Raw genomic sequence first — 18,819 nt, 5'->3', positions numbered from 1 at the left:
GATGTCATGCTAAAGGCCACAAGGCTTTTGTGTGTGTGTGTCGTTCCTGTCTAGCTATCTTTGTGAGGACCGAAATCTGCATTCTACTATACTTGTGAGAACCAGCAGTCACTTGCGAGGACACACAACCCAGTCCTCACATTTTTGAAGGCATTTAAAGGCATTTTTGAGGCTCAAAATGGGGTTTTAGTGTCAGGGTTACAATTAGGTTATGGTTAGGTTTAGGGTAAGGGTTAGGCATTCATTTTTAATGGTTAGGGTTAGGGTAAGGGGCTAGGGAAACCATTATGTCAATGAGGGTCCTCACTAAGATAGCTGAATGGGGTTGTGTGTGTGTGTGTGTGTGTGTGTGTGTGTGTGTGTGTGTGGTGAGGGGATGGGGGACTTTTGGATCTCTGTTCATGAAGTTGAACTGATTGTAAATGACATGAGCTACTTATGCAGACCATTTTTACACCCTATCTAGACTACAATCAGTTTATCTCCCAGCCGCTCCTCACACTGACAACTTGTTCTCTTATCTCTCCAATACTCAGTCTCCTGTGTCTCATATGGCTGGAGCAAAAAAGACTAACATTAATTTACACCCAGGACATCATTCATCAGTTAACTTACTTCGATCACCAAGCTGCATTATTGTAATGAGCAGAAAAACAAAATTAACAATAAGAAAAAAAATCTCTGAAAGTGATTTTTTTCTTTTCTTTTTTTTTTTTTTGAATTGCTGGCACGTCTTTGATGATGGAAAAGGTACATTTTGATTGTGCCACATTGCTTTTTTTTTCTCATCAAAGTATTTACATTCACCATACAGTGTATAACCAGCTGATTAAACCACATGTCATAAAAACATAAATATGTTAGAAATCTGCCAAAAACTTGCTTGTTGGTCAAATAATAAACAGAATTAATATTTTTTATAGCCAAATTTGAATTGGCTCACCTTACTTCCCTGAGAAATCTAAAATTAATTATCTGTAACATTTAACCACTAAAACTAATTTTCTGTTCAGATATATAGATAAGGGTAACTTAAATTATTAATGTAAAAAATATATGCTTTACTATTTTTCTGCTTTGGTCTTTGGTCTAATAAATTTGTACCGTATGTTGTCAATGTAAGTTCCTCATCATCCAGCTAATGGCATTCTCAAGTGCTTGAAAAGAATGTCCTGCATGTCCTGTGGTCTTGCATTTCATCCAAGTAGCTTCATCAATTCTAAAACAACTGATTGAGAGTCAAAGGTTTTTACCCCTAATGGTGGCTGTCCCTCATGTGTTAGCGGCAGGTTTGCTGTCATCTTAAGTTTGTGTTCCATTGTTGGTGGGAGTCAAAGTGGAAGGACTCGTGTCTGGGTTTTTGGAGAAATTTAGTGCTGAGGCTTCTGTCTAGCATCACACAAATCTGATCAAGGATGAAGCCGGTGCAGCTCTATCTGCAGCTTCATGCTGTAGGCATTTTCTGACAGTCTCCACTGCAACAGTTATTCAACTCTTAATCAGTTGAGCACAGAAGAATGGTGCACTTTTCTTTACCAGCTATAAGATGATCCTTTGGTCAATACTAAGGGATGGATTAGCGTTCTTTTCCTGAATGGTGAGGTTGGAAGTAGGTATTTTTGCACTGGAGAAGAGCATTGATACCTTCATCCTACTTTGTTCTACTTCAGACTGTGCCAATTTATTCATTCTTATTGCTGTCTTTGTGCCTGTGATGAGGTACACAATGGGTTGATGACACAAAGATATAGCATAGTTGGATCATTTGGCTAGAATATCCCGATTTGATAAGTTGATAAGTACACGTATTTATCCTGGTGGTCTGTAGTGATGTGTCTGTAATGTCCTTTTGCTGTGATCCAGATGGTATGGTTATTACGCTGAATAGAAAATCCTTGCTTGTGGCATTTTTCTTTTTTTTTTTTTGTCCTGTCTGGCACTGTAGCAATTAGAATCAGAATTATTGTCTGAAGGCCAAGAAAAATGCCCAACAGATTTACTTTCCCAAGTGGGCCTTTTGCTACACTGGTCCACTTGATTGTCATAGTTTATTTGATCTTTATTAGTTATTTTTATTCTAAGTTATTGTACTCAGGCCAGACTGGACTCGGGGACAAGAAAGAAAAACAAGAAGAAAAGTTCAGAAGAAAGTTAACAGAAAGAGAGGGAAAGAAAAAGGAGAAAAGACAATGAAAATCTGCTTCATCACCTTTGCTTGTGGCATTTTGAACTTGAAGTTTCTTTGCCTTATATATGATGTGCAAACGGTGCCCTTTCCATGAAGACAGAAACTTCTTGTAAGATGGAAGAAGGTTGTCTGTTCGAGCAGGGTTTGGTTGATCTAGTCCTGGAGTACATCTGTAGTAAAAGAGACCTGTCTTCTCCTTTTACAGTGGGGCAAAAAAGTATTTAGTCAGCCACCGATTGTGCAAGTTCCCCCACTTAAAATGATGACAGAGGTCAGTAATTTGCACCAGAGGTACACTTCAACTGTGAGAGACAGAATGTGAAAAAAAAATCCATGAATTCACATGGTAGGATTTGTAAAGAATTTATTCGTAAATCAGGGTGGAAAATAAGTATTTGGTCACCTCAAACAAGGGAAATCCCTGGCTCTCACAGACCTGTAACGTCTTCTGTAAGAAGCTTTTCTGTCCCCCACTCGTTACCTGTATGAATGGCACCTGTTTGACCTCATCATCTGTATAAAAGACACCTGTCCACAGCCTCAACCAGTCAGACTCCAAACTCCGCCATGGCCAAGACCAAAGAGCTTTCGAAGGGAACAAGGAAAAGAATTGTAGACCTGCACCAGACTGGGAAGAGTGAATCTACAATAGGCAAGCAGCTTGGTGTGAAAAAATCAACTGTGGGAGCAATCATCAGAAAATGGAAGACATACAAGACCACTGATAATCTCCCTCGATCTGGGGCTCCACGCAAGATCTCATCCCGTGGGGTCAAAATGATCATGAGAACGGTGAGCAAAGATCCCAGAACCACACGGGGGGACCTGGTGAATGACCTACAGAGAGCTGGGACCAAAGTAACAAAGGTCACCATCAGTAACACACTACAACGGCAGGGAATCAAATCCCGCAGTGCCAGACGTGTTCCGCTGCTGAAGCCAGTGCATGTCCAGGCCCGTCTGAAGTTTGCCAGAGAGCACATGGATGATACAGCAGAGGATTGGGAGAATGTCATGTGGTCAGATGAAACCAAAGTAGAACTTTTTGGTATAAACTCAACTCGTCGTGTTTGGAGGAAGAAGAATACCGAGTTGCATCCCAAGAACACCATACCTACTGTGAAGCATGGGGGTGGAAACATCATGCTATGGGGCTGTTTTTCTGCCAAGGGGACAGGACGACTGATCCGTGTTAAGGACAGAATGAATGGGGCCAAGTATCGTGAGATTTTGAGCCAAAACCTCCTTCCATCAGTGAGAACTTTGAAGATGAAACGAGGCTGGGTCTTCCAACATGACAATGATCCAAAACACACCGCCCGGGCAACAAAGGAGTGGCTCCGTAAGAAGCATTTGAAAGTCCTGGAGTGGCCTAGCCAGTCTCCAGACCTCAACCCCATAGAAAATCTGTGGCGGGAGTTGAAAGTCCGTGTTGCTCGGCGACAGCCCCAAAACATCACTGCTCTTGAGAAGATCTGCATGGAGGAATGGGCCAAAATACCAGCTACTGTGTGTGCAAACCTGGTAAAGACCTATAGTAAACGTTTGACCTCTGGTATTGCCAACAAAGGTTATGTTACAAAGTATTGAGTTGTATTTTTGTTATTGACCAAATACTTATCTTCCACCCTGATTTACGAATAAATTCTTTACAAATCCTACCATGTGAATTCATGGATTTTTTTTTTTCACATTCTGTCTCTCACAGTTGAAGTGTACCTCTGGTGCAAATTACTGACCTCTGTCATCATTTTAAGTGGGGGAACTTGCACAATCGGTGGCTGACTAAATACTTTTTTGCCCCACTGTAGTTTTAGAGCTGATTTTGTGCTCGTCATAAGATCTGCACAGCTCTATGTCTCTTGACTGTGGACTCAAGGCACAAGCTCTTGGAAACCAGTGTGGACTGTCTGTACCTTAGTTTAAACGGAGCTGTTCCTGTAGCCAGCTTTCCTGATACCTTTTCATACTTCTATGTGTTTCTCCCAAAGTACAACAGAATATGTCTGAGTAGGTTCTCAGTAATCCAGGGCGCGGTAGTCTTGAGAGCTTGAAAAAAGGGCAACTTGACTTCGTTTTGGTTCACAATTACATTTCATCTCTTTAAGCTGACATTATGGGATGCTCTGAGTGCACTACATACGGTACAGTAATATTGATGGTCCATTTAGAACATTCTAAATGGCAAAGTGTTGAAGAATAAATAATTGAACAATTTCACTGTTGAAGTTTAAATTCATGTAACAATTTATATCTTACCTGTTCTCAATGTGACATTCAACCGCATGATTTCATCATCAAACTCTGAGAATCTGAAGGAATGTGTGTACAGAAGGTGCAAGGCATAAAATCTCAGATAAGTAGCAGGGTGAAGCAGCAGGTATCACAACAGTGCACGGCTTCCTTTTGTGTTGTTGCCTAGCCACATCAGGGGCGGCAATATTAGAAGCCGAGAGCTAACGATGGGTTTCCAAGTAATAGAGTCCTCATTAGAAAGCTAGAGGAGTGACTGTGTCTTGAGTCAGTTTCGGATCTCAGGGGCTGAGTGGTTCATGTTTTTGAGTGCTTCATTTTTTTCCCCTCCTTGCTGATTAGTTTTGTTTTCACACTCTTTTTATGTTCACTTTCACTCTATGATTAGTTAGGTTTAGGCACTAAAACTACTTGGTTAGGTTGCTGCAGAAAACAGAGCTGACTTCTCAAGGACTGAGCTCATTTAAGTTGGTCTGAGGCAAAGTGGAAAACTGTCCAGTGGTCTGAGAAATCAAAGAAGCAAGAGTACATTTCAACTTCAAAACTGCACTGCTTGGTCTCCTCAGCTCCCAAACACTCCCAGCGAGTTATTAAAAGAATAAGCGATGAAACGAAGAAAAAAAAAAAAAACAATTTCATATTGGTGTCATTAAATGAAAAATTAGCATGTTTCTCAAAATTATAAAATTTCTACATTTTATCGCTGAATGATTTTGGTTTTGACTTTGGAAAAGGGTTAATTTACTCAACAAGAGGTAAAAAGTTTCACCCTAGGTATGCTTTGAGTTTTACAATGTATCAAAATGACTTCCAGCTCATTGTCATTTTTTTCTCCTAATCTTTCATCCAAGACAGTGGATGAACTGAAATTGTGTTTTTCTTTGAGCAGTTTTGAGTTTCTCTGAGTTAAGCAGTAGTAGGGCATCAGCTTTGATTGCTTCTCAGCCTGGAGTGGAGCTGCAGATCCATACTCGAGCCTGCAGTGGGCAGGTGCAGGAAAAGGCCCTGATAATTGGCTGGCTAGTGTGGCTAGGCCTCCGGTGGGGCTGGGCTGTGACTCCTGAGGAAGACACACAAAATGAGCTACTGCATCAAAAATTGAGGTTGGCAACCTCCGTGCACGTCCGGGCGATTTTTCAAATGAACATTTCTCAGCCCCAGAGGAAACCATGGCGCTCCTGCTATCATAAGCAATTTGAATAGAAATGGACACAAAATACTTTTTTTTCCTGACATGCATTAGTAGGTTGGGCAAGAGGGCAAGCTGTGATATTCAAAGAGTTGTGGATAAGAGAGCAGGAACAAAAAGAGATGTTTTATTTTCTAAAGAAATGAGGTTAGCATATTTTGGTGACTGTAGTATCTCTTTTAAGCCTCACGTTTCCTTTTCCTCTTCTTTAAAGAATGAAAAGAGATCAGAGAAATGGGCTTTGAGTCCTAATAAGAACTATAAGGGCTGCGAGGAGCATTTTACTGGCATTGACAAGGAGCTTTGAAAGCCCAGAGCAGAAATAGCTCAGTTTTCACATCAGAGGTTCTAAACCTCTTATTAAAGTTTGATAAATGTTGCGCTAGACATGTGTGTTATCAGCTTTCTTTAATCCAAAGCAGCTATAATAACACAAAGGTCTGCATTGTTTTTCTGCAGTTGCATATTTAAAAACAGAGTGAAATGGTAATTTAAGATATGAATATATTTCAGGTGGGAATTCATCATATTCTTCAGAGATTTGATTTAATGCCTCAATAGGGCGTGAGTTTTAGCTGACACGGAGTCTATGGAGAACCACACTTTCACCAACACAACAGTGACACTAAAAAAGCAGGCCAAAGAAGAGAATGAAGAAGCAAAACAGGATTTGTAAAAAGATTTTTGCCCCAACTTGAACAAATACTGTGTCTTAGAAATGATGGTTCTGTAGAACTAAATAGAAAAAGCAAAAAGGGAGAAAAAAATAAATGTGGTCCATTTACAGTAGGGCAACTCAGAAATATATCGATGCATGAGTTATATAATCACTGTTATATGTTTGTATTCCACCAAAAAATATCTGAACTTTTAATACACTTGTATTTTGTATTGAATTGTACTGCTACTTTATTGTACTGCAGTAATGAAAGGATTATTGTTCAAAACTTTGTGGCCAGCTTGTGACCTACGTTCATACAACCTGAACCTAAATCATAGATAAAAAGTCTAAATGTGAGCGCTAGCCTCTAGAATGAGAGCTTTCTGTGTCTGCAGTCTGAGTTACCCCTTGCCCACTTCGAATGTGATGCTTGTTGAGTAAACCAATATTTTGCCCGCTGATGTGGCCTAACAAGTAATTCATATATTTAGACTCGGCAAGCTAGTATAGCAACCCCTCAGTGGAGTTAGCTGGATGCCACACATCAGCTTGACTTGATTGGCTTGTGTATTTCTTAAAATTTCATCTGAAATTACTGTATTACACATAGACGTCTTGATAGACTTCTTTGCTCCATCAACGTTTATATGTCAGCTAGAAAATATTTTGCAAGCAAGCAACCCTGAGCAACCTAACAGACACTGGTGGGTGTAATGCATTCTAATGTATTGCATTGCCGTAATTACATTACATTTCTTTTCTTTCTGGAATGGAGTAATCTAAGACACAAGGGTACTTAATTCAGTAACCATACCAATTAAATTATGTATCCTTTAAAAGAAATCTGCATGCTAGGTGGACAGAATAAAAAACCCTAAGAAATCAAACATGAAAAAAAAAAAGTGATGGTCAGTGGCAGGAGGTGATGGATAGTAAAATGATCTACACCTTTTGTAAAGTGGAGTTCTGAACATTAAAAGCACAAAAATGTGGTGGTACAGTAGAAACGGCACCTCATTCAGGAACACCTGTTTTCCCCTGCTAACTCATAGCATGTGCAAACAATAAACCCAAGGTTGATTTTCAGATAAACATTTCTATCTATACCCGTTTTTAGAAGAATCTTTTTGACTACAACATTTTCTCTGTGAAGTGTTCTTTGAGCTGGTTTTCAACTGCTCTGTCGGCCTTGTGTTGACACTTAATTAAATTCAATTTCATTTCATTTACTGTATACAGCGCCAAATCACAACAACAGCGGCCTTAAGGCGCTTTATATTGTAAGGTAGACCTGACAATAATACATACAGAGAAAAATCCAACAATCATATGACCCACTATGAACAAGCACATTGGCGACAGTGGGAAGGAAAAACTCCCTTTTAACAGGAAGAAACCTCCGGCAGAACCAGGCTCAGGAATCTGCCACGACCGGTTGGGGTGAGAGAAGGAAGACAGGATAGAAGACATGCTGTGGAAGAGAACCAGAGACTTAAACACTAAAAGAAAGATATTGTGTGTGTCCTCAAAATGACTGAGATTTATGTCAGTGAGTGGAACTGTAGCCTAAAGTTTATATTGATAAATGATAAAAGACTGATTTCAAGGAGAAAGGAGGATGCTGGGAATAAACCAAACCGAAATACTGACTGTGTTGCATTTCTTTCTAACTTCACCTTTTAGCTAATTTGCTAAGACATTTGACTAATTTGCTAATTTAGCTCTAAAACCACGAGATTGCTGATATGAAAGCTTGTGAGACAAAACACAAACAACATCAACAATATAAAGCAATGAGCTAAAAGGGCCAAACTTTTACACAGAAGAGGTGATTAACAATGCTCCGTGTGTCCATACAAGCAAACACTTGTACACATCACATTGATGCAGCTTCTGTGAGGCAGAACAAATACAACTACAGTTTCTCAAAGCTGAAAGTTGAATTTTTCTACCCCATTATCCAAAATATTCTATTCTCCTCCAGGCTACCCTCAAATCTGATGATTTGGGGGAAAAAGTTTGCCTCAGATCGAGTTTGCATGTCACGCCTGGACAGAACTTGGCAGAGCTGATTGAGGAACACATTTGCATTTGGCCGACCAAATCAGTATTTTTATAGACCTCTTTCACAATTACATATTCTCAGTGTTAATGTTACTTTCAGATGGAATTAGTTCTTTATGTACTCTGATGCTTGTAGTCCATTAATTTAGTTTTATTGCCGCTAAATTAGATTCACTTACTCCCTCTGGCAAGGAAGTGGAATGTGCATAAAAATAACTTATACCCCTAAACATTTGTTCTCAAAATATTCAGCTCAAGTGCAGTGTAGGTAGGCCACCTGCATGTCAATAACCTTCAAAACTCCTTCGTGTTTTTGACGTTTATTATATGAACCACATTGCTCACGTTCTCTTTTTTCTTCTTTTTTTCCATTTGCGTCTTTAAAGCAGTCACAAGCTGTCTCTTGCCAAGCTAGGACATCATGTCTCACCACCCACTCAACTTTCCGAGGAAATGTTTCCTCTAAGGATCTGGCATCCAGATAATGATAATATTGTCACCTTCACCCACCACAGTCGGTGCAGATGGTGCTCTTTCCTTTTCATCCTTTAACATTATGCTTTAGTGCCACTATTAAGGCATTATGAGTTTGCAGTAGTGTTTTCTTTCTGCTGGAGAAAGGGCTGTGACTCTCAGGGTCACTTTGGGAATTGTTACTGATTGCAGCTTGTGTGGTGAACTATGAAGTACATTTTCAAAGAGCAATGCAGATTGTTCTGGAGCCAGAAGCATGCCGAGGAGAAACTACATGACAGCAAGCAACAAGCAAAGGAGAACAAGCTGCTGAGAATATTTTGAGTCTCAAAATCACAGAACACCTGCCTTTGGAGAAAAGAAATGCTGCTGTTTGAAAGTTGAAAGGGCATCGTGTAAAAAATTTAATGCAAACCTTTGAGTTTGAATATGCAACAAACTTCATTTGATATGACAAAGAAGCTGTGGACCACAGTTTTGGGAAACAAAGGATGATTTGAATCTTGAAGGTATAATAATGAGTAATAATGTCAGTAATAATATGTAGATACAAGGCTACACTAAGGCCAGAGAACATACCTGTCATCTTTGCATAGTCTAAAAGGATGAACAAATTCTAAATAAAATACATTTTCTTTGTAAACCCCAAACTAAGTGCACTAAACGATGGTAGTGCACAGTATGTAATTCTGTTAATTAGTCTATAAATATTAATGTTCAGGGTTTTTGCCAGAAGAGTTGTTAAGCCAGACGGCTACCCATCCACCTACTGTAACACAAATTGTGCAGCCCCGACGGTGGAACTGTCAGGGGTTGCTGAGTGGAGGCGAGGAAGAAGGAACCCAAACGCAGGACTCACAGGTAGGTGAAGACTGGTGTTTATTGTGATGGCGTGAGCAAACAGAACAGAGGTAGGAAATGGCTGGCTGGCTGGCTGGACGACTGACTGAATGAAGGAAGGAAGGACGGACGGACGGACTGAGTGGCTGGCTGGCTGGCTGGCGGAAACGACAACATAACATCAATGACACGACAAAGGACTGGTGAAACCGAGGAACTTAAATACACAGGTTGAATGATGACACTGATTGGAAACAGGTGAGTACAGGGCTGAACATAATCTGACTAATGACACGAGAGACAAGCTGACATGAGGAAAAAACAGGAAGTGAAAACATTGATGTGGGAAAACTGAAAACACTGGGTCACCGACCCAGGAACCCTGACAGGAACAGTGTTACGTATGTGCAACTCTTGCTACATTTGTAAAAATACAAAGAGACTAGAGACTTCATTTTCTACTCCTGGTTTGAAGACAATGTAGTGTAGTGTATTCCACCAAAAGAACAGTGAATCCCAATTAACCTCCTTCACATACAGCAATTAATAATCTAATTAGTGGATATGCAGTAAATGAACAGCTATCATTAGTTACCATTACTGTTATATTTATGTATGGAAAAATAAGGATAATTAGGAAGGTTTCATAACCTTATTGGCCATACAATAAAAACCTTGACCTTTACCGCCAATCCTTTCAAACTATACCACTGAATCTGGTGGCTGTTTTTCATGCCAAATCCCTGGCTACTACAGTCTGTGTGTCAAAGTATGTACTGAGCCCCAAGTTGGTCCTGATGCATCTGAGTTAGTGTGTGTCAAAAAGATGTTATATGAATGTGCAAGTAAAGGGAATGAGGCTTTTCATAGTGCTTTTCTGCTTTGAGTAGAAAAGGACGATGAAAGTGTCCATTTACCACATACTTAGAGGTATTGTAAAGTTGCTATAAGTGGTCAGACATTTGTGTCTAAAAGGCATATCACTAATGGTCTAGCAATGTTAAATAAGTACAAGACAGACAAGACATTGAGCGTGTTTTTCACTATCAAGCATAAACTTAATTTTATATGAAAAAAAGAAAAATGAAAGTGAGTCTTACTGTATTTTCCTAAACTGTTACTCAAGAAAAAACCTATTACATGGCATTTTAAACATTCCCCACATGCAGTTGCTTTTCATGAAAAGAATGCTCAGCTCATTTTTTTTCCAACCTTCGTTCAAGAAGGCTAGAAAGCTATTTTCTTTGAGGATATTTACAATATAGCTTTCAGGGCTCTTAAGCTGTGAGTTCATTCAAATGGACAAATTCTGAAGAGCCTTGCAACAGCATTGAGCTTCTATACTGGAACTTTTACAATTTTTTTTAATTAAATATCACTGCAGCTCTGTTAGCCCCTCAGAGTTGAGCTGTGGTGGAGCATCAAGTTATTGCTCTCTGAGCCTAGAGGGGAGCACACCTTAATACTTCATGCAGTCTGAGCAGTTTTGTTCTGAAACAGTTGATTGTCTTATTTGATTATTCATTTCTTCTTTTTTTTAAGTTACAGTTTTTAAAATGATTATTCATTGCAATTGCAAGTTTTGTCACGTCAGTGCTTCCTTAAATATCTGTGGATATCCGTGATAACGGTGTTTGTTGCCTAAGTGACTAAGACCAAGACTCTTGTCTGGCTCTTGTCAGCACAGACAGAAACACCATATCATCATGTCTCAAGTATCAAAGGACTGCTATCAGTAAGCTCCTGTTTGAATATCTCATGATCAGGTCGGGGAGAGTCCTTATCACCAAAACAGATTAAATAACGTAATTTGAAAGGTTTTTGTGGTTCAAAACACATCACAGCAAAATCTTAATGATCATAATAAAAACATCTAAGTTTAATATAAGATACCAGAATGCACTTAAAAGCACTTCGTTTACTGACGACCTGCCCTCAGCTCTCATGAACACTTGAAGTTCCTTAAAACTAGTTTTTTCAACAGGTTTTACATTTCTCACACGTACACTGATGTGACTTTGTTTCTCTCATATTTGATAGATTTGGAGATGTTCTGACACAGTCGTCTATCCGTCACAGTTTGTCGCTTTCAAACGCCAAAATCCCTATACTTGCCAATTTTTCCTGCTGCTAACACATCAACTTGAAGACAAAATCTTCTTAATACATCCCCTACTAGCAGGTGCCATGATGAAGAGATAATCAGTGTTATTCAGTTAACCTCTCAGTAGCCATTATGCCTAATCAGTGTAACTGCTTGAATTGGGTTAATTTGCCAATAAAGAAGTTCAGCAAAAGTAATGATGAGTCTGGTGTGATTTATGGGTGTTCAAAGCCTGAGTTAAGGGTTTTGTCCGCCTACATTTGAATGCAGCCATAAATAGACAATAGGTTGGTTTCAGGAAGTAAGCATAACTGAATTTTTACCAACAAGTTAAACTTACATCAACGGTTTCTGTTATTCAAATCGAAAACTCTTTATTATTAACAGCTTGTAAACTGCGATGCCAACTACAGTTACCATATTTGTGAATAATTTATTTAAATGTATATCTCATTTTGGAGTGATTCAATGGCCACTCATGTTACTTTAGAAAAGAAGTTAGATCTAATCATGCATTCATGCAATGGTTGATTTTGAACACGTCAAGCATTTTATCTGGGTCACATCTAGAGTATGGCCAGTTTAGAATCCCCAGTTCATCTAAAATATTTTTGAAATGCGGGAGCAAAACACATTATATTTCTAATAAATGCTAAAGGCATAAAACTGTGGACATGCAAAAGCTTTCCCTTTATTCTTTCTTAGAGATACAGTACAATTTTTCCATTTCTTTTCTTTGTTTTTCTTGATAGAAGGATTATGATGATAGTCAGACGCATGAAAAAAATTGATTCATGCTTGGTTCCCTATTGTCTCTTGGAGCTGCTGTTTGTGGAAAGCATCACTTTTATGTTAAATGAAATAGAAGAGGCTACATGGAGCAAGAGAACATTACACACAGGGGTTACTTTGATTGCTGTAATGCATGGATAATTTCAAGCCAAATAACTATGCAGAAAAATAATGACAAAAGCAAAATACCAGACAGTCTGGTGCATGTTGGGGCTTACGCTATGTTCTATTAAATGTTGGAAAGCATAAATTCCCTGCTGCTATCGTGTAATTACAGTATTAGTATGTTACAGGAGTTTAGCTCAGATATGAGAAAACAAATGAGTGAAGCATTTTCTGCTTGTGAGATTTCATCTAACTAGCAAATATGTATTCTTTCCATGCAATGTTACCTTGTGTCAGAGTTATATCAGAGTGTTTTTGCAAGGTCCAATCATCTACTGATCTACTCTTTCTACCAGTGAAATCCTTATATAAGTAAAGCAATGCTAAGATTCATATATTGAGTAATTTATCACACATTATTGTTCGGTTGCATAGCTAAAAGTACTCCATTGTTAATTTTTTAAGCTGCCTTAAGCTTAAAAAGCTTTAAGTGATGCAAAACTTGTTGAATAAAAGTATTTAGTTTTTATCCCTCTGCTGTTCTAGCAGAAAGAAGTAGCTGAGACTTCTAGCATAAAAGCATCACTGCCATCTAAACGTGGGGAAAACTCGTGCTTTCATCATGTGAAACAGATGCACATACACGCATACTACAACGTGTTTGTGTGTTGGGGTCAAAGCTGCAAACTACACTAAGTACAAAGCACCTAAAGGATCTGGAGTTTGAGGCTTATATTTCAGGTTGGAGCAAGACATAAACCCTGCAAATTACAACAGACTACAAACCACGGGGAGAAACACCTGAGATATCAGGCTTTGATGCTGTGTCTTCCCCACTGCATCAAACATCAATGCATGAGAACAAATCTAAAGCCTAGAAGAGATCGTAAATACAGAAATGTTCTTCTTATCACTACTGACTATTGCACATATTGCTGCATTTCTAAAATAAGTCAAACAATGGCTCATCCTCACAGGAAAAACACTGCTGGACACCGGTTGCTTTTTCACTTATTTTCAAACTAGTCAGTCAGTATTATTTTATTTGTTAAGCCACTCAACACTGACCTATCAATCATTTCAGCATAATAAAAGACACCTAACTCAAGGTCTTAACCAGTGTGATGTTTACACTTAACAGAAAACTTTCATATTGGCTAAATGAATATTCTGAATTCAGACTCCATACACTGAAGGAATTTTTTAAAAGGTTTAATGGGAAACAACAAGTTATTTACCGAGGACGGGAGCAGAGCTTGAGTTATGCTTAACTCAGTGATGGGCTGCTGGAAGTCCCGTGGAGGAAAAGAGAGGGTAATATAAGGATGACATTAACGAGAACAATCTTACTTGTGAATGGGACTGGTTGGATCCAGGAAGGGGTTTTCTGAGGGCAGGTGGAATCCAGAGGCTAAGAGTGCCTGTGGTGAGTGTGTAGGCGGGTGAGTGTTCCAGGTGAGTCCTTCTCTTTCAGGTACCAACAGAATTGAAGCTGAAGGCAGTGCGGAACTCCTCAGAGCAGCAAACAGAGGAGTGGAGTAGGAATCCAAATGAGGGAAGAAATCGCTAAAACAGATGGAGCAACAATATTAATTCTCAGGGAATTCAAATCTTTGGTGCAGTGAACCTGATTACTGCTGCTGAGGTGAAGACGATCTGGTGGAGATCTGCTGTCCGTCCAACCTTAAAATACTGCATGGTTCATTGCATAACATAAATATAAAAGAATGACTCAAGACTTTTGCACAGGACTGTATGTCATTATAAATCTCACAATATTGAAGTTCAGGGATGCAGTAGGTGTAAAAATGTATTTCTTACTGGTCTGATATGGAACTATTCCTGCATTGAGTGTTTCTCATCATGTAGTCATGTTAAAAATGTTGTTGTAATTTTGTTATTATATATGTGTATATATATTCATAGAATAGAAATATTCCTAACAGGTAAATTCCAAACAATTTGTGTGTTTTTATTGATTATTTTTTCAATTGATTGAATATTATTTAATTTATCTCCTGCACTCAGGAAGTTTTGAGGGCTTGAAAATACTAGAAAAATAACCCTATTTAATAGACTCAAAGTTAATCAGAATTGTTATTAAATAAAAGTATTTGTGGGTGATTGCAGATCATTGTGAGCAGCTCAGGTGGGAGGCGTGGACTGATTTATTTCATGCAATGAAACTGTGGTTTTGGAAATTGGCAAATAGCAATTCAATGGCAATAGTTTCTTCAAGTGTTCTCGCACTATCACTATAGCTGTGTGAATTTAGTTCATATGCCAGTAAAGAAGTGCTGCAAAAGTAGGAAGGACACTGACATTGATTGTGGGTGTACCGAGTAAGGGTTTTGTCATAGGACAGATTTGGATTTAGACAAATAGATAAATTATTTTAAAAAAAAGCTTCATAAAGTTAATACTGAGCAATAACTAAACAACTTACCAACAAATGAAACTAGTAATATTATGATTCTGCTATTCAAATCAAAAATGTTTTCTTGATAGCAGCACCAAGAGTAGCTGTCAGTAACTTTAATGATATCAATGTCCTGTTTAGGTGACCTTTAAAATGAGTGATCACACATAAAATGAAGAAGTCATAGTGTAACAATATCTAGCTTTGTTTTGGAATGATTCTTTTAAAAAATGAATTGGAAATGTCACATTTAAGCCCCTTTTCCATTAGTACCTACTGGGATCAACTCACCATGGTTCACCACGGTTTTCCATTAGGTATCAGGTACTTTTTTTAGCACCTGCTTGGCTGGGATTCCGAGCAATCTGAGCAGGTAACAAAATGTGACATCGTCACACTGCATGCCACTGATTGGCTGTTCAGTCGTGTCTCTTGAGAGCATCAAAATCAAGTGACATTTTTGAAACGTGATAACAGAATAAATAATGTTAGTAACCCCTATCATAAATCTGATAAACTCATTATAAATGGCACTATATTAGTTATTACAGTACCATTTAGAAAGCCAAAAAGCATCTATGTACACAAGAACACCATGTACAGACCACACATAAAAATGTATTTTATTTAGTGTATTAACAAATCGTATTATACATTTTATAGACAGTGTTTTTGTAACTTTTGCTTCACAAACAACAGCATTATAAAAATAAGAGCACATGTAACATATATTGTGAACATGATACATTGTTTGTCAGCAAGTCCGGAGTAATACAGCATTTATTTATTCACTTCGTTTATGGCAATGACTATTTTCTTACAAAAATGTGAAGTAGAGCTTAAAAAAATGAGTGATTTTTATCATGATATGAAAAGCAAAAAGAACACGGTGCCCATAATTTTCCAGCCAAAGAAGGAGGACTGTGATATTAAAACAATTACTTATGTTGGGCTTTTTTTTTAGAAAGCAAATGTAGCGAGGAACATGCTGGTGTTGAAATGAAATGAGTGAGGTGACTACATTGCTTGGGTAATATTTTATCAGCAAAAGCCTTTTGTTTACGTATGTGAGCAATTCAGATTTGTGCAATCTACAAACATCAGCACGCTGGCAAAATATCAGTGATGGCAAATATTGAAATTCATATTAATAACTATTAAAGTTATTGTTTTCATCAGGAGAGAAAAACAAAACCAACAATGAGGCAAGTATGGTGAAATCCTCCTTATTTCTAAGACGTAATACAAATTTATACCAAAAGTTGACATAAGAATCTCAAATGCACTCTTGAGACCCATGACAACAAATAACATGTCCCCCAAATGTCCGTTGCACTGCTCCAGAATTGCTCTTTACTATCGTCAGAGTTGTGTGGTGACTGCTCTTCCATCTGTGCGCCTGGCCACCTGCCCACTTCTTAGCTACATAATTTGGTTGTTTCATATTCCATCGAGTTTGGCTGCTTGGCACTGAAAGTCTGCAACGCTGCCTGGATCCTGGCAACATCTGTAGTGGACAGTTTGAGCCGGTGCCGCAGCAGACAGGAGAACAGGTCCAGTGGCTGAGCTCCTGGTGGGGAAAGCCTGTTGACCCGATCCCGGATCTCCAGCAGCTGCAGCAGGGCTGAGTCCTGCGATCCCTGAGTATATGGGTAGTCCAGCTGTAAAATCAAGTCCTGGATCGCTTCCGGGTCAAAGTGCATACTATAGCCGTACACCTGGATGCTGTTGATCTTCATGTAGCCTAGATTTCGTCCCGATTCCAGGTACTCCAAGGGTTCATAATATACAGTTCCATTCCCGTTACTTGAGGTGCCCCTGATCCGGCTCCGTAGATAAAAATGCACTGTCTCAAAAAATGTTTTCCACTTGTTGCCTAAAGTCAGAGTCCAATTATAACAGTCATAAGGAAGGTCTAATTTAGTCCTCTCCCAGTCTGGATAGTTCTTCTGCTCAATGGGCATGATCCAGCTCTCTGAGTGGCTCCCGCCAAACGGATTGATATAAACAGACAGCATGGGGTCCAGAGTGATGTTCTTGGTAAGGCAGATCTGTAGAGACATCCCCAGCAGCATGTGGACATGGTTTGACTTGTATTTGTTACTTTTCAGTGTCAGCAGCATTCTCTTCCTCCACGATGGGTCAAACCAATTATTCAGCCTGACGTCGTTGCTTACGAAGATGCCGTGAATGCTGATGCGGTTGTCACGTTTCTGGAGAAGATAGCGCAGCTCCATGTCCTGCAGGTCAGTCTCAAAGCCTATGTAGTGGTCAGTGGAGTCTGGCACTTCGTTGCGGCACACCCCCTGGCTCAGCATGTAACCCTGGTTGCAGGTGGCGCAGCGGGAGCGATTCTCATAGGAGCATGACGCACAGGAGGTGCCCTCCCCCACTGTGCATGGGATCAAGCCCTGGCAGGGAGGATGCTCATAAGGGCAGGAGCAGCTCCGGGTTTCCTCCAGGTAAGAGCCGATGTGATTGTTTTCGCTGCAGTACATGATGGAGAGGATGTAGTTCAGCCAGTAGCTAAAGGGCCTGCGACAGAGACGGAGCAGTGGGTAAGATTCATTGCTGATGCAGAGTACATAACACAAGAATCACATGGCTTCAAACATTAATCTTATTGTTTCTAAACCGAACAACAAAAAAATCTATATTTTGATGACAAACTCAATGCTTCTCTGTATGGAGAAAACCTGTGAGCCACTTAGTTTGATAGTGATCATCACGTATGCTTTTCGTCAATGTGAAGTCTCACAATCCCATTTATTGTCTTCGCTCACATCTCTTTTCCCTTTCTGGTCATTATGCTTACATCAGGTGCTTTCTCTTTTGTTGGGTGTTGAGTTTCTACTTTATTGTTAAATATAATATTTATAAAAATGTTCCTGATTGTTCACATCAGCAGGTAAGCTGAGTAATTATTAGACGGTCATATAACTTTGAGTAATTTGACATTTCATTAAGAATAAACACTGTATTTAAATTTTTAAGAATTATAGTGCATACTTTCTTTCTTTGTGGAAGCTGTTACATTGTAAAATCTATAAACAAAAACAGAGATGACTCAGGATAGAAAAAGCATTTTTCCCCCACACATACTTAAAAAATATAAACAATACAAAAAACACTTTTTGCATGTATTTCTTTTCAGATCTTTGCCTATAAATAAGAGATGCAGTGGATATAGATGGGAAGTTGAACAATACATATGTGGGCATGAAATGAAAATATGGCTATGGATATAGCAGTTATGCGGCACTTCACAATTATGAAGCCATGAAATGTAAATGTCAAAGTCCCTCTGTCTTCTCCTGCTCTATATGATTCGTTAATGACACATGAAAATATGTTAAATGTAATTTAGAGCAACCAACTCTTGCACTGTAAGGAGTAAAACTGAGTCATTACTATAACTAACAAATTGAAACTATGAGTTTCATATGCATGGTTAAGTGCTTTCTGAAGAAACACAGCTAAGTTAAATTTGTCTGCTTCCTGACTAGACTCTGTAGGGGAGGGAAGGTGCATTATGGGGGAGATCAACAGTCATATATCATTCTATATCACATCATAATCTCAAGAGACCAATGCCTGCTACGCAAGTCCCACATTTAAGCGATTCATTCAAATCCTTCGATGTTTTCATGAAATCCCTGTAGAAAAGATTTCCTGTTCACTTATCCAGTCTAAAACGCATCCTACTATAGATGGATCACTTGTCGTTTCA

General features: G+C 38.9%; 1 protein-coding gene across 2 annotated transcripts in view; it reads right to left on the bottom strand.

The window, feature by feature from the left end:
* Positions 1-245: 245 nt before the first annotated feature.
* brinp3a.1 (bone morphogenetic protein/retinoic acid inducible neural-specific 3a, tandem duplicate 1) overlaps positions 246-18,819 on the bottom strand; it is a 74,903-nt gene continuing 56,329 nt past the window's right edge. For both annotated transcript variants that reach the window (XM_085137455.1, XM_085137456.1), the window contains one exon: positions 246-17,624. In XM_085137455.1, coding sequence (XP_084993581.1) covers positions 16,508-17,624 — 1,117 coding nt within the window. In that variant the 3' untranslated portion in view covers positions 246-16,507. The remainder of the gene's footprint in view (positions 17,625-18,819) is intronic.

The sequence above is a fragment of the Neolamprologus multifasciatus genome, chromosome 17 (assembly GCF_963576455.1).
Source record: "Neolamprologus multifasciatus chromosome 17, fNeoMul1.2, whole genome shotgun sequence".
NCBI classification, from domain to species: Eukaryota; Metazoa; Chordata; class Actinopteri; order Cichliformes; family Cichlidae; genus Neolamprologus; species Neolamprologus multifasciatus.
Note: the sequence above shows the minus strand (reverse complement) of the source record. Positions and strands in the feature narration are given on the sequence as shown.